Source organism: Chenopodium quinoa, unplaced genomic scaffold, assembly GCF_001683475.1.
Source record: "Chenopodium quinoa cultivar QQ74 unplaced genomic scaffold, ASM168347v1, whole genome shotgun sequence".
Classification (NCBI taxonomy): domain Eukaryota; kingdom Viridiplantae; phylum Streptophyta; class Magnoliopsida; order Caryophyllales; family Amaranthaceae; genus Chenopodium; species Chenopodium quinoa.
This window is the reverse complement of record NW_018742879.1, coordinates 2031157-2050660: the sequence shown is the minus strand read 5'-3', so window position 1 is coordinate 2050660 and position 19504 is coordinate 2031157. Positions and strand designations below refer to the sequence as shown.

At 31.5% G+C, this 19504-nt stretch overlaps 3 protein-coding genes across 3 annotated transcripts; all 3 read right to left on the bottom strand.

Moving 5' to 3' along the window:
- Positions 1-627, bottom strand: LOC110726292 (uncharacterized mitochondrial protein AtMg00310-like). The gene has a single exon (XM_021905743.1). It carries the CDS (start codon positions 625-627, stop codon positions 1-3), a length of 627 nt encoding a protein of 208 aa, XP_021761435.1.
- Positions 628-2404: 1777 nt separating this feature from the next.
- On the bottom strand, positions 2405-6543 carry LOC110726435 (histidine biosynthesis bifunctional protein hisIE, chloroplastic-like). The gene is made up of 6 exons (XM_021905915.1): positions 6346-6543; positions 5662-5827; positions 3561-3806; positions 3379-3474; positions 3121-3272; positions 2405-2908 (listed from the first exon to the last, which is right to left on the bottom strand). The coding sequence occupies exons 2-6, from the start codon at positions 5818-5820 to the stop codon at positions 2716-2718; spliced, it is 846 nt and encodes a 281-aa protein (XP_021761607.1). The 5' UTR covers positions 5821-5827; positions 6346-6543; the 3' UTR covers positions 2405-2715.
- A 9452-nt stretch (positions 6544-15995) lies between these two features.
- Positions 15996-17949, bottom strand: LOC110726434 (thioredoxin-like 1-2, chloroplastic). The gene is made up of 4 exons (XM_021905914.1): positions 17300-17949; positions 16996-17178; positions 16640-16804; positions 15996-16523 (listed from the first exon to the last, which is right to left on the bottom strand). Exons 1-4 carry the CDS (start codon positions 17519-17521, stop codon positions 16284-16286), a joined length of 810 nt encoding a protein of 269 aa, XP_021761606.1. The 5' UTR covers positions 17522-17949; the 3' UTR covers positions 15996-16283.
- Between the last annotated feature and the right edge of the window lie 1555 nt (positions 17950-19504).

Sequence of the window (19504 nt, the reverse complement as noted above, 5' to 3'; positions counted from 1 at the left end):
TTAGGGAGAATGAAGTCTGACACTTTTGTGTCTAACTCTACTTGATTTGGATCCATATGAAGTACGCAGTTCAAGTAAGCTTTGGTTGGTGGCCCAATTATCAATCCAAAAGTGTATATCCATTACATTTCCAATCTTCCATCGAATTCCTTTTCTTAAAATTTCCCATTGGGCAAGGATTTTCCTCCAAATATAAGAATCTTTAACATTTGGAATGCATTCAAAGAAGGATTTATTGCAGAGATATTTATCTCTAATGATTTTAACCAATAGACTATTAGGTTCGGAGATAATTTTCCACCCTAACTTTGCAATGAATGCGTTGTTAAGAGGCATTGTTCGTCGGAGACCTAGCCCACCCGCATTTTTTGGTCTACAAATCTTATCCCAAGCGATAAGGGGGATGCAGTTTTTATCTTTCTCTTGTCTCCAAAAGAATTTTCGGTGAAGGGAGTCTAACTCTTTAGCTACATCATTAGGAAGGAGGGAAGATGAGCAGAGGTAACTAGGAAGGAGGTACGAACTCTTTAGCTTCCAAATTGCTTTGGATAAGTGTATGTCTACCTGCCTTTGATAAGAAACCGACTTCCCAATGTTGGATACGCTGTTTAGTTTTTTGCATGACATTTTTATAATCTTTCTTCATTGGATAATAAGAACTAAAGAAAACGCCTAAATATCTACCAAGGGAGGCTTTAGGGGTCATGTTAAAATTTGGAGCTAAGGATGTTTCTTCGGCCATTAGGGATGTTTCTTGAGAAAATAATTAAAGATTTGTGAAAATTTACTAGATGGCCAGAGATGTCACAAAAAGAATCTAGGATGTTTTTAAGATTAGTACAAGCAGAGGTGGTAATCAAATTGTTGATGGTCTTCCCTTACAGGGTACTCGTATCTCATATTAACCCTTCAATCCGAAAAAAGGGGTAACTCACACTCCTATTGTCATGCTCTCTTTCTCCTCTTATGTTACTTCCACAACTAGCAATATCCATTGACTACAACCTTTGTTACACATTACAGCGAGTATAGTTTGTGAAAACAAATATGGTGTCATCACCTATTCTTTTCACCTTAAATCTAAGTTTGATTTACAAATACCACCCAATATATGAATCATTTAAATAAGTTTTAAAAAATTAGGTTAGTTGTACTAAAATGTTAATTATAATGAATCGCTTACATTCCTTTCCAAGATTTTTGAGGCCTTGTCATTTCTACATTTCCTTCATAGGGCCAATCGTAACCCTTAATATGATACTATCAATTTTTTTGAGTGTTAATCCAATACCATCAAAATTATTAGCCTTGTTTGTGTCTACCATTAATTATATTGTTGTCTATACGAGTGAAAGCACGATTTTGTTTTGACTTTAGCCTAGGTCCAAATCGCTTATTCAGTTACTCCCTTTGTCGCAACAAAATCGTCGAAATTGTTTTTATTTAACGCTAGAGAAATTATTGGTACAAAGAACTTAATCACTGAAAAATTGTTGGTAAAATATTGGGAACTTCTTGCAAATTAAGCTCTTGGCATATGATACGTAGGGAGTATTTTATATGAATGTACACACTACACAGTAATACACTAATACCTCTCATTTGTGATTAATAATTCATTCTTCTCATTCTTTAATGTAGAATAAATTATCACGTCAATTGGATGATTTGAGTTATGAGTGTAATACGCAATGTAAAAAGAGTTCAACCAAAACTTCCATCCCTAATCACACCATTAAGATAATCAAACAAAGGATAATCCCATATGCAACATGCTTAGATACAGTTATAGTCATCCCAAGACATAGTATATATACATATCGTAAAACTGGGATGAATTCACAAAACAACACAAAGCAAAACAAAACAAACACATTCAAAAAGACCAAGGAGTTCAAGAAAAAAAAAAAGAGTTGAACTATGAATTCCCAAGCAAAATTCGTCTTCTGCATTCTAGCAATGACTTCAGTGATACTCTCTGAGGTAATTGCTAAGCCAATGCCTGAATGCTTTATCGACTGTGGAACCGACATTGTTGGGTGTGCAGGGAAGTGTATCATGGATGCGACGCCAGATATATTCGATTGTATTACTGGCTGTGGACAAGCAAACCTTAAATGTTTGGCCAATTGCACAGGAGATGAGCTGCCAAATGCTCCGGCTGCTAGCCCAAGAAGCTATAAATTGCCATATTCTTCATAAACAACAAAGAATATGGTGAAGTACATCATATTTAAGCATAATATGGTAAGAATATCCCTCTCTCATTGTATCCTGTGACATACAACATTGGAAATGAAATAAATTACAGTTACTAGTATATATATATATACATTTATGAAAGCATCTCTCAAATTCTCACTCACCAACAATCTGCATCATATTGGAGCAAATGACGATGTCATAGACAATAGTACTACGTATTTATTAAACCATTGTACATATACCAAAGTTAGATACAGAGTAACTAACATTATTCAGATATTCACAGTGTACCTTAAGAAATACAACATGTAGAGTTTCACATGTCCATATGAAATTATCCATGGCACTACAAAAATCAATAATTTTCTTGACCAAATGATAAATCAAAGCAAGGCTCGCCTGATATCAGTGTCAATTTCCATAAGATAGAAGAAGAGGTGGTAGAGAGTAGATCACATGTCTAGTCAGTACAACATCTGCTTGCAAAAAGCTTGATACTTAGTATCATAATTAGCGACTGTTCTTCTCTTCTATTCCTGATTTGGAGAATCTTTTTCGGAGGACTTCAAGGACATCCTCCATCTTCACATCTTTAAGTGCCAGAAGAACCATAGAATGATAAAGCACATCTGCCATCTCTGAAGCAGCTCGAGACTTCTCCTCGTCATTTTCTAGTGTGCGGCACAACTCATCTGCCTCTTCCCTGAGATATAAAAATGGTGAACAAGAACCCTCTATATAAATTTTCTTTTACAGGTTTTCTAAAAAGGACAATTAATGAGAAGACTAAAGGTCGTACACCCAAGTCACCCAAGTTATTTTACCAAAGCATTGAGCCTGTCATTCTACTTGTTTGGAATCTAATTAGACTAATATGGCTGAAAACCTGAAGTTATATTAGGTAAGGTCACAAACCTGACTTTTGAGCAGAGCAATTTTTCATCAAGCAATAACTTTTTCGTCCATGAAGGTTTGCTTTCCATCTTTCTTACTATTTCATCTTTCCGCTCAGAAATTGTTGATTCAAGTGAGTACAATGTAGTCATGGCCAATATGTCTTTTTCAACCTAAAGACCACGCCATAATGCATCAAAATTTCTTCAATTAAATATAAAACTCTGGCCTGGAAAAGTTGCATGTGCCACAGGGTGGTGCCATGGGCACACAGTATACCTGAGGATTTTCCACAATGCTGGAAACGGAGGAATAGTAACAAGTTTCTGCTCCAGTATGACAAGTTGGTCCATCAGGCTTCCCCAGGTATATAATCTGAAACACAAATTAGTGCTTCTAAGCAAACAATAAGATAATAGAAGATTTATCAAAAAAAAAAAGGCAGTACACACAATACATACCGAGTCACGGTCACAATCTAGAAAAATGTCATGTACATTAATGTAGTTAGAAGATGTCTCTCCCTTTATCCACAATTGTTTCCTTGATCTGCTGTAGAAAGTTGCCTTGCGAGAAGAAATAGAAGTGGCAAGCGCTTCCCTGTTAGCAAAGCCTTGCATTAAAATAGCTCCAGTATCCACATTTTGAGCTATAGCGACTGCTAAACCTTTATCATCCCACTTGACACTGTCTAACAAGGTCTCAACCTAGAATAGTCACATTTACCAATTAATCTCCATCACATAGAATCAGATAACAAACCTCAAGGATAGAGATGTCATCACAAAAATTATTGGCGGGCCATCAAAATGATCAACAAAGATGATCAAATAAGTTCAAACTGCACAAGCAACAAGAGCAGTTTGTGTAAAAAAAAAAAGGTTTACTGAAAGAGGTGTCAGATCAAAGAATTGAAAACAATCATGTAAAGACACAAGATCTAGAAAGATTCCTGGCAACTGCTAGAAGCTAACCAAAGGTGACTTTTAACAAGCAGCCAATCTTTATATAGTAGCTTGTATTTTGAAGAAAAGAAGCAACTAGAACATAACAATTTGCTAGCAATATTTTTTTCTTCTGAAGACAATATAGGTGGTGAATAATAATGGTCAACTGTATGATTCAGTCATGCACAAGGTAAACAAAAAGATAAATCCTATAGCAGCATATTGTAATAAGAACCATGTATTCAGTTAAGCTCCAGCTCAATAAAAACAATGCACACTACTGGAAGACAATAGGAAACCGTAACACCAACTTAAGTCACCATATTACTGCTACAAACCACCCTAGGCATCCACCTTTATTCACATAGAAAGACCCCAAGGGTAACAGGATAAAGCAAGCCAGAGTTAGTTATTGTCAGAAGCAGAAGGGCAAAGGGGCAAAAGAAAGTCTGATGCAATAAATAGGGAATAATGCATCTTCGGAGAATCATGTTGAATTTAGTGAGAGATAAATCATGAGGTATGCAGTCAAGCTCTAACTCAATGGTTACCAATGCAAACTACTGGAAAACAATGTACATAGACCTGCGCTTGGATCTCATCTAAAGTCCAAAGCTCATAACTGCTGACACTTCTTACAAAATCTAGCTATTCACAGGAAGTTTGACTAAACATTCATGGCAGGATCCCTGATGATCAAAGAGAGATACAAAACTTCTATCGATGAGCAGGAAACTTATCTTCTGACATCATGACCTTATCCTTTCATTCTGTCTTGCTGCAATATGCATTATTTTCAATATAAGTCAACTACAACACATCCAAGAATCTACCCAAATATGAGTAAATATCGTTGGGCATTTTCAAAGCGTGGAAAAGAGTATATAATTGTAGGAAAAGAGCATGTAATAAAACTATTAATAAGAAGTGGGGAAAGAACTTCTAAATTGTTTTAGAATGATTTTCTACTCCTAATAAACAGTCAGCAATAGAACACAAAATGCAATTGGTCACTGTCTGACTAAAACATTCGAAATTACATCAAACATCTCCCTCTGCTCCCATGTTTTGTCTTTAAAGGTTATGCACACATTTTAAGAACTTGTTAGTTATGTCCAATATTTGTGTAAGACCGTCTTACTATCATAAGACCACTTTTGTGTGCCACTGCAACCATAAGACTCTATTCTAGCTTCTCTCTCCCCTTGGCCCCACTCACCTACAATGTGGTCTTAACAGTCTATTTCAAAAAATTTGTCATTAATTATTGCATTGGAGATCAAAACTGACAAATCAAATTTCATAGTACAATAAGGTGAATATGTTCAACCAAAATACACCATTGAATGGAGGGAGTATACAGCAATAATCTGTACTGCAGCAAATAATTTGGTGTAATGTACAATTGTTGAAACAACAGGTTAATACTTATTATAGTGTTACTAGATCATAAAATATCTTATTTACACCAGAGTGTCTAGAAACATAAATTTAAACAGCATTTAGTCTAAATTTGTGCTGTAAACAACCAAAAATACCCACCAGGCTATGTAAGCAGCCAAAGCAAGTGCAAACCAGTACCAAAACAAGCAAGAAGCAGGAAATGAGAACTTACTCTCTTGTCAAAGGAAAGACCTTTGTCTGCCACAGAAGAGCATGCCAAAACTTGGAACCGCGTCTTCTTTAAATTCCCACATCTATAATTCAAGCCCCTGGGTAATGCAACGCGAGGAACAATGGAGTTTCGTATACAATGAGGGGAGGAAATTGCCATTGATGAACTACAAAGGAAATCACAAGTTTCATTGTTAGCATTTAGAAATTAGCAATGGGGTTGCGACTCTTGTGAGTACAATAACAAATAAACCGATTACAAATTACAAATTTCAATCAATTTCTTCATCTAGATACACCCATGAAGCCAAAATTAACAGCCAACTAATCAAAACCCAATACATTCATAAACTAATCGACTAAACTACACACATTGAGTAACAACTCATTAAATCATAGGTCAATATAATGCTACTAATCAAACATTGAAGGGTTATAAACAAAAGGCTGCTACACATTGGCAACCAAATTGAACCCAGTTATCAAATTAAGCTCCAAAAAATCACATAAAGTACTTGTAGCATAAGAATATCAACAAAATAGCTCTTTATAATCTTTCCTAATTTCAGTAATCACAATCAATAGTTCAATAATCCACCTTAGAAAAACCCCAATTTGAACAAATAAATCAACGATAAACCCTAGATTATGTAATTGATAATTGATGATTAAAAATGAATCTTACTTGAGATGATTCAATGGAGGAGAGAAAGATCAGAAGCCACTTCAAGGGAACCTGGTAAAATATGCTTCAATGGAGGAGAGACAGAGGCGCAGCGTAACAGTGAGTGAAAAGCTCCAAATGAAGATACAGGAGGAAGACTCATGACACGAACTCAAGATAGTAATAAGGTCGAGTGTTCGAACCTCACTGCCCTCACAAATCACACGAAGTCTCAACATGTTATTTTGTGAAGGAATTTAGAGGTGATCTTTGGGCGGGTCCGGGTTGGGCTAAGATTTGGGCCTATGTGCCCATATTAGCCGGGTCATACGGGCTTTTTGGGTCAGTTTCAAGCTGGGCTAAAAAACAATTCAAATTTCATTAAATCTCATTCCCTAGCCCGTCCAAAAAAAAATTAAAATCGGGCCAGGCTCACTTTGAACAGGTCTAGAATTTAAGCAGCGAACTACATCGCTTCCTTTAACTATGCTAATTTCCTTACCTTTTTTTTTTTTTTTTTTTTACAAGTCCTTACTTAATTTTTGAAAAACAAATTAAGTCATGATCTTAAGTACAAATTTGAATTTTTTTTAAATAAAGGCGGTAATTTATATAAAAAAAAACAAAAATATTTGATTGAATACAAGTAGAAGATTGAATAATTTAAAAGATAAATCAATTATTGAAAAGTTGAAGAAGTTTAGCATAGAATTTGGGCAAAAAAAAAGAGAGGAAAAGGTAAAATAAAAGATCTAATATCGTTGAACTTATGAAGAAGATTAAAAAAAATGTAGTACACTTAGGAATCGAACTTTAGACTTAGAGGAGTTATTGTAAGCCCACTTACCACTAAGGCCCTGTATATTTCATCTTAATATTACTTATCTAAACTTATCTGATCTGGTCTAATCTTATCTGATCTGATCTGATTTGATCTAATTTTATTGTCTGCTCTGACCAAATTTTGACCTTAAGTATACGATAATTTGTAAGGAAAAAATATATCAAGTGGGATATTGTTATATTCGTAATAATGTGTATTTTATTAATATGTAATTTTCATAATTTTTTCATTACGAAACCAAAGATATTTAGCGCTAACAAATTGCACATAAAACGATGATTTGATCTGAACTTATTTTTTCTAATCTGAACTTATTTTTTCTGATCTAATCTGGTCTGAACTTATTTTTTCTGAAATAAGTTAAATTATGTTGAACTAAACAAGGCCTAAGCCACCATAATTTCAGCAACAAATAAATGAAATCATTAGTATATATACTAAATTATTGCAAGGGACCAATTAGTAAAAGTATGGGCCGTGGGTTTGGGCTACAGGGTCGAGCCTCTGCCAGCCCCCCTTGTAGCTCTGCCCCTGAAATTTAGCACCCTTGCGACATATTGGTATTAAAAATTATAACCGGCGACAAATTGGTATAAAAGTTAACAAAATGTGACAAATTGGTATAAAAATTCGCATAAGGTGGCAGATTGGTATAAACGTTAGTAAAAGGCGACAATTAGCCATTTTTCATGTCAAAGTAAGCGTGTATCATATTATTTTTATATTTATTAATTTTTTTTTTGGTGTTAAATATATTTTTCAAATATTTTTATAACTCTATTAAAAGCCGAGAAAAGCCAAATGAGGAAAAAAAATGAAATTAAATAAAATAGAGTAAAATTGAAGACTATGCAAAAGAGTTATTCAAGAAAAATTGTAAGTTCGAGATTTAATTACACATTTTTGGCTTTACATCGAGCTTTCAATTTTTGCAATATAAAAAAATATATAAATAAATTTATTCCTAATCTCTATTATTTTATAACCTTTAATAAGCTTATTTCAAATTTCTTCAAAAAAAATAAATTAATAATAATAATAAAATAAAAGAGCTAATTTCAAATAGTGTTTAGACATGAAATCTTAGGCCTTCTCTAGAATAATAGCAATTCTCACCTCTAAAACTCCAAATTATACTTAGAGTACATGAAATAAACAAAATATAAAAAATTAGCTACTTGCTACTTCTACAAATATGCCAATATGAACGATGTTTAATCTATAATTATTCTCCCACACATTTTCTCCTCTTTCCCATTCTTTAGATTTATATCTTTCTCTTTCATTTTGTCTTTTTGAGAATTCTATTTGCTCTTAAAAAATTTTGTTGTTATTATTTGTCAATAATCATAGTGGTGGGCGTGGAATGGAGAAGTATATAATATTTAATGTGTATTAGCAACAAAAAATCATAGAATAAAAACATAATTATATGAAACACATTTCCTCCGACAACATAAAAAAGATTCAAATGTTATCATTTGCTAATTTTTATACCAAAATATCACAAGGGTGTTAACTTTCACACCTTCAATTAACTTTTATACCAATTTAAAATGTTGCAATGTTGCATGAGTAGGACAGTAATGAATTTTGATACACCAATACTTATGTGGGGTAATGTTGTCATATGGACTATACTATGGATTATTAATATTCATGGCATCCTCGTCACTGCCACGATATATGCTCCAACTATATGCTCCAACTATCACTTATTTTAGGAACTTTATCAACCCTACATCGGCTTTCATTTCCATAACATCTTGTAGTATTATGTCTTATATTACTCCTATAGTTTATAGTTTGTATCAATTGGTTGTTAGTGTAGTGGTGATTAGGGCTACATTTGGTAGGGAGGAACGCGTGTTCAATTTTGCAACAACAATTGGGAGGGGATAGGAACCTAACCAGCCAGAACTGATCCTCGAATTTGGATTAGTCCAAACGGTGAACTGGGTTGAACAAAAAACAAATTAAAAAAAAAAAACTATAGTTTGTCATACAAATAATTAAGGCATATACAAATTAAACTTTACCTAATTTTCTGTGATTTTCAATTTTTCCATTAAACACCATCTTTTAAAGTGAAGTCTTAAATCTATTCCACTTAAAAAAAAAAAAAAAAAAAAAAAAAAAGTGATGAGATTTGAACCCGTAATGGACCTTTGTATTACGGTACCTCAAATATCATGTTAAAAGATCGTCTCAACTAAAAGCTTAATATAGTGCTTCGGAGGAGAATTATTTCTCTATTTGACATGGTATTATGAGCCAACATGACTAAACGATCACGGGTTAATAGCTAATCCACCTGTCCTAAAATATTTAGCATATTAATTAAACTCATTCTTAGATCTCAACCATAAACTTAAATTTTTGAATGAGTTTGGTACTTTGACACTCCTAACTATGAATGTTAGGTTATATCTGATGAAAATTTCTTAAAGTACTTGGCCTTTAGTGTTTTAACTGTGGTTTATAGATAGAAATGGGTTAATATTTCACAACCAATTAACTTGACTAGACTCAAAGGTAGACTACTATAGATTAAGTTGATTGTGCTAAAATAAAAAAATAAAACAAACTTCTTTAGTTTCTCAATAGATGCATTATTGTGGTTTTTATTACTTTTATAATTTTAGACAATAATACTTTTAGAAATAATTTTTTTCACATATTAGCTCGACAACAATTAAAATATATATATTTTTTTCACATATTAGCAATCTAATATCATATCATATCATATCATATCACTTCTCTAATAAATAAAGCCGGTCTCGCAGCCAGGCCACGAGATAGCGACACTTGGCATTCCAATTTTTTGCCAAGTGTCGCGCCACACAAGCAACAAATAGGTATTACTGTGACACATATAATGCTAAGCAAACGAATTTTGGATAGATTTTTTAAGATAAAATATTGTATGGAGTTTTATTATCAATATAATTCTAATATTTCATATATACAAATTTTATCATAACTTTTAATAAATATCCTATAACTAGATTCTATTTTAATCATTAAATTCGTTTTAAAAAGTTCTTTAAAATAAGATTCATTTATAATATATTTAATTATTTTAAAAAAATAGAGAATATGTAAAAATAAGTTCTAATCAGTAAATATAATTTTAGTTTGCTAAAACTGCTTTCAATTCAGTAAAAATAATTTAAGTTCAATAAAAATAATTTCAAGCCAATAATAACATGGATATCTATTTACAAATAAAACTACAAAAATTAAACTATTATATAAATAAACAATATGATATTGTATGTTTAAATATTCTGCATTATTTCTTTCAAAAAAAAAATTCTACATTATCAAAAAGGATTATAGGACCGTATTTAACATTCAAACCAAAAAGTTTATCGTAAAATTTTATTAACATTTTGGGCATCGCGCGGGCACAAAACTAGTATATATATATATATATATATATATATATATATATATATATATATATATATATAAAGGAGAGTTTTTTTCCGAGTTTTTAGAGAGCCACATAGGATTAAATTTTCTTAACGCGCCATGTAGGAATATAAATGTTAGTTATAGCCAATTAAATAAGAGATTTGTAATTTCTTTTAGAATTAAATAATTCAAATGCCACATAAGCAAAATTGGCAAATGAGATTTTATAGTTTAAATTAATTAAATATAAAATTTTATCTTTTGATATTAGGAATTTTATCTAAATATATAACGAATGAAAGGAAATTCACAATTTATTTTAATAAAAATATTAAATGATATTTTATGTATAATGAATAAAATAACAAATTTTATCACATACATACAAAAAATATTTGTTTTAAAAAAAACACAAACAAACCGTGCATCGCACTGGTTTCATCTAGTTATATACAATATATACAATATACTTCGTATAAAAAAGTCAAAATAATACATGCATACATTGTCGCATTGATAAACAAGGAAAGTATTAGGTTATTACTCTATTTGCAACCAATTCGGCTTAATTAATTTATTTAGTTAAACCAACAAGGTCCAAAACCATATACACCCAGGTGCACATAGAGGTAGGTGTATCCAATGGTGTGTTTTTGCTCATTTGATACAATAAATAAATAAATAATGAGGCAAAAATACCATTGAGTGTACCTTGCACGCACCCGAATGTATTTCAATCAAGGTCCAATAAATTTCTTTCTACCGCATCTTGTACTGTGTGCGGCTGGTCACGCCATGTGACCATTTGTAAAAGAACAAAGTAACCTCTATAACACTGACTGAATAATCGTTGTAATACTGACCGAGTAACCCTTGTAACATTGACCAATAACCCTTATAACCTTGACGAAACAACCCCTATAACACTAACGAAGTAACCCCATAATTACTAGTCACACGGTTTGGTCAGCCACATATAAGAATTTGTGATTCTTTTAAAAAACAAAATATACAATAAATGAGATAAATCAAGTGGAAGCCTTCGACACAAAAAAAAAAAAAAAAAAAAAAAAAAAATGTGGAGAGTGTGACGACATGCAATGGAGGATTCTTGATTTCCTAATCCATCGCAATGATTCGAAAGCCAAATCATAATTATGTAATTAAGTGGTTTCAGTGTCTTAATACGAATAAGAATTATAAGAAAGGATAAAATATATCCAGAATATGAACCCCAAAATAATCTATGTTCTATTGGATTTATCTAAGAACAACCCTAGCAAACCGCCGCATCTCTCTGCTACATAACTTTGTCCTCACTCGCTCTCTTTCATTAAAATGCTCAAAGCACGTGGGTTTGGGCTATACATGATTGATGATAGTTTTAAATTTTTTTGTTTTGTTTTTGTTATCGTTAATCTTTGTCATTCGCAGATTGCAGATCAATACCAATAGATGATATTTGATTTCAGGTCTTAAATACCATTCAAATCTTTAATTAATTTAATAGTCTGCATATAATATAAATAATACATTAATATACTCTATTTTGTAGATGCCAACTAGCTTAGTTAGTTAAAATTTTGAGAGTGAAATCTAAGACTTGAGGTCAAATCCTATCTACATATAAATATCTTTTATGACTCTTTGTACACCAAAAACTTATGTTAATCCCTTTTTTACGTGATCCCACTTGTCTTATGTTATTTGTCAAATTGGAGTAGGGTGTATACCACTTGCTACGCATCCGAAGGGCAAAAATCTACTTGTACATGAATTGATTTCAATTTATTCGATATTTTTTTTTTTTTGGTTTACGATCAAAAATAAAAAGTGTTGCAATTAATTAACAATTTTCTAAATAGGGAAGTGTACAACTGAAAAACAGAGGAAGTTTTAAATGTGAAAAATATTAGATTCAATTTTTAAAGAAAGATTGAAACAAAAAGGCGGTCCATGCAATGCATCTTTCCATTTTATTCATCATGATAATTCATGTCGACCAAGCTTTGATTCCCTCAACGGCCAACGCAGTCAATATTTGGAACATTGACGTATAGTGTTAGGTAGTCGGTGATCTTTCAGAGTTATAGGCAGCCTCATATTTGGACTACTTGTTGCATTATTCCTCACTATGTTCATGTTTGGTAAATGGCTTTTTGGTTAACTTTTAGCTTTTGCTTTTTCTATGTGGTCAAATAGCAAATAAAAAAGTGTTTGGTAATTGACTTTTTATTCAGCGAAAAAACTGGCTTTTAAGCCAAAATAAAAAGTTGCTATGAGTAGCTTTTTTTTGTTGGCTTTTGACTTGTTGGCTCACAAATTATCTATTAAACAGTCAACAGCCACCAACTAAATTTACCTAACACTTTTATAAATAGTCAGCTTAAACAACCAATTTCAAAAGCCATTATAAATAGCCAAATATTGCAGCTGGTCAAACAAGTCAAGTGAACCAATCAACCGCCAACAACCAACTGCCATTTGCCAAATAAAGCCTATATAATTCTTTATGCATAATGCATTGGATGCTTGATTTATATCTCATTTTAAACGTTCTATAAAAGGTTCTTTTATGTGTTAATTTGATCTACATACACTTGTTAACCATAATCAAAGTCTAAATATCTAGTACATTAAGATTGTCATTTCATTTCATGCTTAATAAAAACTCTTATTATTTAGGGTATTTGGAAATATTAATTAGAATCTTTTTACGTTGTTGTACCTCTTTACTCCATGTTTCTTACTTCCTTAAAAAGAAAAAAGAAAAAAAAAAAAAAACCTGTGTGTATGTGAACATGTTTCTTCTACGTATTATACTTAAAATATTTACTATTAGTGTACTTAAATTCTTTATTTTTAGTACATAGGATAGAACAGTAAAATGTAAATTAAATCTATTTATAATAGTATATTAAAACTTTATTTGTCACATCTTTACAAAAAAAAAAAAAAAAAAAATATTTGTCACATGACATTCTCTTTAACCCATTCAAAGTCGTTCATATTTATCTATAGTAATAAATAATACGAGATGTAACATATATTTTCCTTTTTAAAAAAAGTGTAACATATATGATCACCATAAGTCTTGAACATTATTATTTTAACGTTGAACAATTATGTAATATTAATAATATTGTAAAGAAAAATTAATTAAAAAAAATTAAGATAGATAAGTTTAAGGTCACAATAATTGTGGTTCATGTAAAAACTTGAGATAACGCTCAAGGCTAAAAACTACTTATGGGGTGTTTGACAAGTGGAAATGAGAATTTGGAGATTATAGGATAGGAATGAAAATGGGAATGGGAGTTAGAAGGTGGGAATTCATAAAAATATGTCCAATGTCTTGTTTGGAAAGAGATGGGAATAGATAGGAAATAACATTTTACAATTACGAAAACACACTTGCAAAAATCATTCCATTTTCTATTTCATTAATGGCATTTTAGTCAATTCATTACTTGTTTTCAATTCTCATCTCTATTACCTACTCCCCCTAGGTAATAAAATGATGGGAATAGAAGCATTTTATTCCCATTCCCATTCCCCTTCCTCCTTTATTTTCCCATTCCGATGAACCAAACATGGGAATTACCGTAGATTGGGATTAAAATTCCCAATCCCACCCTTAATTCCCACTTACCAAACACACTCTTAAATGTTTGAATCTGATGAACTACTTGTATATATGAAACATGAGGATCCATTAGACCATGACTCATGAAGTCATGAGTATTGCCTACTTTTCTAGAAGCCTATAATACATACTTCCTCTGGCCTTCGTCCCTAAATATAGTTTTCGTTTAACTTTTTACGGTCTCTAAGACGTGTCTTAAAACGTCTATATATCTATTTTCATGTGTAAAATTTATAAAAATTTGATATAAAATATACAACGTGACGAATCCAACAAGATCTCACATGAACATATAATCTCTTATAAATTAACGGGAATTTATGGTCAAAGTTTTCAAGACGTGTTTTAAAATGTTTATATCCCTATTTTCATATGCGTAAAATTTATAAAAACTTGATATTAATAAAATATACAATGTGACAGATTTAACAAGATCTCACATGAACATATAATCTTTTATAAAATAACGGGAATTTATGGTAAAAGTTTTCAAAGCTTGACCCAAATAAATTAAATGAGAATTATATTTAGGGATGGAGGGAGTATAACAAGTGACTCGACTACTTCAGAATTTTTGTAAAGGGTTCATTATAAGATGATATAAACAAATACACACATTTCCATGCATGCGATCAATCAACAGCTCAAATTATTTTAAGACTTGTTTCGTGATTGCTTTAATAATAAAAAAATATATATTTTGAAATGTAATAGAATCACTATAATTATGATATATAGAAGTATAAATTATTGGAAATTTTTTTAATATCCGATGAAATAATAGATACGTAGTACGTACAATATTTATAATCCTTTTGCACAATTCTTTTTTAAAAAAACATTGTATTACATTTTGTTATCATTTTGTTACTCCGTATTAAAGTTTAGTTAATGTTAAATCGATTATCAATTATATATATTAAAAATAAATAAATAAAGACGAAGTATATTGAAGGAGTATTCTGTCATAACTCTTAAGACACTACAAGAATAGATTTGTCGATCTACTTCTGCCACTTGTTTGTGAAGGTGCTTCAAATCTTCTATGATACCATTCTCTTATTTTATTTTAGGCACTAATGTTATTCTCTTGTAGACTTGTATAATTGTATTCAACTCTATACTAAAGATTTTCGAAAGGGTAAGAGGAAATCACTTATTTTTCAAGAAAACGCCAATAGTAAGTAGTATCCACTCGGGAACAGCCACTTTATAATTAGTATATCATGTGCCAATGTGCCATATATACTCAGCAAGACAGCAACTACCATAATTACAAATGACAAAGTACTTATTTCAATTCGGCATCGCATTTTAATCCTTGTTAGTTAAATCGAATTCGACCTTAACACTATATTATTCTCTTAAAACATCTACAGTGGAGTGATTTTAGGACTTAGTCTCATCTTGGTGTGCTTTCTTCATTAAATTACGTTAGAACTTACCCCATCTTGGTGTGCTTTCTTCACTAAATTACGTTAGGACTTACCTCATCTTAATGTGCTTTCTTCACTAAATTACGTTAGGACTTGCCTCATCTTAATGTGCTTTCTTCACTAAATTATGTTGTTACGTTCTATGTCAAACTTATATTACTCCGTATTATTATTATTATTATTATTATTATTATTATTATTATTATTATTATTATTGCACCAACTTTTCCATGCTTTAGATGGACCCTTAAACTGATGTACATCATTGAAAACGGATAAGGGAAAAAGTATGGAAAATGCATTATCCAAAAATCATGAAGTATGGCAGTAATCATCAACCAAGAGTTGGTTAGGGATTAAGACAGTCTGGTATCTGAAATACTGTATGATCTTGGGGATCTGAATTTTTTTTTTCCCATTTCATCCAGATCATAAATTACATTATAAAAAATGACATAATTTCAATCAATCTAAAATTAACAAGGGATTAATTAAAAAAAAAAAACCCAGAACCCCCCTTAACCTTGTATCAAACCCACCAAATTAAATATTTACGTCCCTAAACTAAAGAAATAAACTTTAGGCTAACAACATTTCATGTTAACCTAAATCAGCTAACCAACATTGCATTATTTGCAGTCACATTCTTTGAGTTAGAGAAATCCATCTTCTCTAACATCAATTCTTCTAATAATCCATCCTTAATCGATGTCGGTACACGCGAATCGAGGGATAATTGACCCATTGATGCCAATTTAATCATCTCAGATTCCTCTAGCCCCTTAGCTTCTCCCAGGCTACAACTTCTTTCTGTATTGTGTTTTGCTAATGCATCTTTAAACTTCTTAATCTGCAAATTAATAGCATTTGCAATTAATTAGTAACATAAAACCAATAAATTAAAAAACTCCCAATCAAATAAATTCAATTAAAGTAATTAAATTAACAAGGGTTAAAATGTCTTACTGTTGATATTGTACAACTGAAGCTACAAACACGGCCTTCTGCACCACGGTAAAACCTAAAAAAGGGCAAAACATGTATATTCAAAGCATGGCACATTGGTTTCAGCTCCTCATAATTGACCTTCAGGAAAATTGCATCTGGGTTTGACTCAGCCAGCTGACAAATCTGAAAAAATTAACAACACAATTAACATTTTTTATCAATAATTATCATGAATGATTAAGCAAATACATTATCCATTCCTAAAAGTCCTTTTAATACTTGGTGACACACCACAGTCCGTATTAACCGTAAACGTTAACGCTAAGAACATTTAGAAACGGAGGTAGTCTGACGAATATAAATGAATAAAGTACCTTGGGATGAAGGGACTTGCAACCACCACAACCAGGAGAATAAAAATCAACAATAACAAGATTATCAAAAGCATTCTTAAGTTCATCATCAAGGTGTTGAGCTGAACGGATCTCTATCATATTAGGCTTCAATGTCTTTTCCCACCATCTCATTGCTTTGCTCACACAATATGATGCTTGTGCCTGAAATTAATTCACAAAAATAAAAAAACACCCATTAATCCTAATTTCAAATTAATAAAAACCCATTATCTTAAATTACAAAAATTTCACCTCAACATTTAAAACAGGGGAATATGAATACCTGAACAGAGAATTTGGTAGTTGAGATTGGTAAATTCTTCTGATCTGAGACAATAAGGGATTGTCCCAGAAATTGGCAGTTCAAATCTGGAAATTGTTGTTGGGTGGTTTTAAAGTCATAATTTTGAGGGAATTGTTCAGTGGTTTTGGGTTTAACAATGGTTTTTTCAATAAACCCAGAAACAGAGATTCCATGTTTCAAAGAACAAGAAGAAGATGCCATTTTTTATTTTATTTTTTTTTTAAGAATGTAAGAAAAATAAAAGGTTGGGTATTTTTTTTATGGGGTTTTGTGGTCTTTTAAAGTTAGACCCACTTCAACTTTTGGATCAAAAAGTGCTAGAATCGAACAAATTAAAGTTCTCTTAAACTTTTTTTTGACTTTTTTTTCCAACCTTCAAATTTCAAAGATCAGAAAAATTAAAAAGAGATTAGGTAGAAAAAAAAAAATTCAATTCAAATTTTGTGGTAGAAAGTGTCAAAGTAAGCAAAAGAGAGAAATTTTGAAGGTTGAAGATGAAGAAGGGGTCCAAAAGTTGGTGGGTATAAGTATAGGCTTATCCAAGTTTTTTTTTTGGAAAAAAAAATAAAAATATTAATAATTGAGGATATGAATGATGATAATAAAGATGACAACTAATTTATGAGTAAGATATTATGTGGAAATTTTTTTTAAAAAAATTAGGTTGATGTTTTTATTTATTTAGAGGAGTTTTTGGCAGCTATTTGAGAAAGTTGATGGCATAGAAGGGCTGAAAGTGCGTGTGGCTGACTTGGATAGATGTCAGTTTCGAAAAAAAAATAATTGGGTTTCGATAAAATGGACACGAGTAGAGTAATTCTATCCATTTCTTTTTTATCTGATCCTCTTTTTAAGGTACTGTTGAATGTAGATTTTGTGTATCATGCAATTTTTTATGTCTTGAGGAAAATTGTACACCAATGATTTGGTTTTTTTTGGGATCATTTTGTAATATTATTTCAATTTTCTAATTTATAGTTTCGATTCTTCTGGAGTTTATAAAAAATATGGGTAAAAAGAATATTACGGAGTATTTATTTTCAACCACATATAATAGCACCAGGTGAGTCAAACTTTATTGGACTTGTTGGACCTTGAACCTTATTACGAGTAATATATTTTAGGAGATTTTAATGGGACTTATTTGAGAATTTCCCAACTTAAATTTATTTTCCATTATTTTCTGAGAAAATAATTGAAAATAAGATGAGGAGATAGAGCTTTAATGGCTTACTATACTTTAGTGTCGATCGCAATATATAATGTGCAAGGTGATCGCTTAGTAATGTACTTACGTGTCCTATTTCACTCCATAATTAAAATATTATATGGCTATTTTGCAAGAATTTAAGCAATTAAATTGACATCACAAAATTCTATCTTGGCCTCTTGTGGAGACACTCATAAGTAGTGATCAACCAGTACGCACTAAACTACTAATATGTGCTTTAGGGTTTGATTGTCACTCTCGTTTAACTAAACACATTTTAGTGATTGTTTGGTTGAGAAGAAAATAAAACCAACTTGTCACTTATTTAGAAAATAATTTAAGCACACCAAAATTGATTTTGGCACACTCATTGTGAGAGCATAAATTTCAATGCTCTTTCTCACGTGGCATGTGCCAATATCAATTTTTTGTTGTGCTTAAATCATTTCTCAATACCAATAGGCTGTTGGTGTAGTGGTTATTGGGGCTACACTTGGTAAGGAGGACCGCGTGTTCGATTCCCCGCAACAACAATTGGGAGGGGAGTGGAACCTAACTACCCAAAACTGAGCCCAGAATCCAAATTAGCGCAAAGGGTGAACCTGGTGGAACACCAAAAAAAAAAAAAAAAAATCATTTCCCAATCATTTTGGTTGGCTAGGTTCATATGAATGGAAAAATGAATTACTTGGATGACTAAAACCAAAGGAAAAATAAAGACTAAAAAAAAAAAAAAAAAAAATCAAAATCTATACATACAATTTCTTTATGTGTCTATATATTTACAATGTTAGTTAATTCTAATTCTATAATGCCTGATCCGTACATCCGGGTGTACCATGAGCATGGTACACCCAGAACAAAACGACACTCCCATGTACATAAAACGCGGCCCGTGGTGCACTCTGTTTTTTTTTTTTCATAAGGGTTTTTGTAAATTGTTGACTTTCCCAATAATATTTATCGGGGAGAAA

Coding starts and splice junctions, on each gene's coding strand:
- LOC110726292 (XM_021905743.1), bottom strand. CDS start 627: ATGTCATGCAAAAAACTAAACAGCGTATCCAACATTGGGAAGTCGGTT.
- LOC110726434 (XM_021905914.1), bottom strand. CDS start 17,521: ATGGCATCTTCTTCTTGTTCTTTGAAACATGGAATCTCTGTTTCTGGG. Junction 17,179..17,299: donor CTACCAAATTCTCTGTTCAG/GTATTCATATTC, acceptor AATTAATTTCAG/GCACAAGCATCATATTGTGT. Junction 16,805..16,995: donor GCAAGTCCCTTCATCCCAAG/GTACTTTATTCA, acceptor TAATTTTTTCAG/ATTTGTCAGCTGGCTGAGTC.
- LOC110726435 (XM_021905915.1), bottom strand. CDS start 5,820: ATGGCAATTTCCTCCCCTCATTGTATACGAAACTCCATTGTTCCTCGC. Junction 3,273..3,378: donor GCATTGTGGAAAATCCTCAG/GTATACTGTGTG, acceptor CGTGGTCTTTAG/GTTGAAAAAGACATATTGGC. Junction 2,909..3,120: donor TTGCTCTGCTCAAAAGTCAG/GTTTGTGACCTT, acceptor TTTATATCTCAG/GGAAGAGGCAGATGAGTTGT.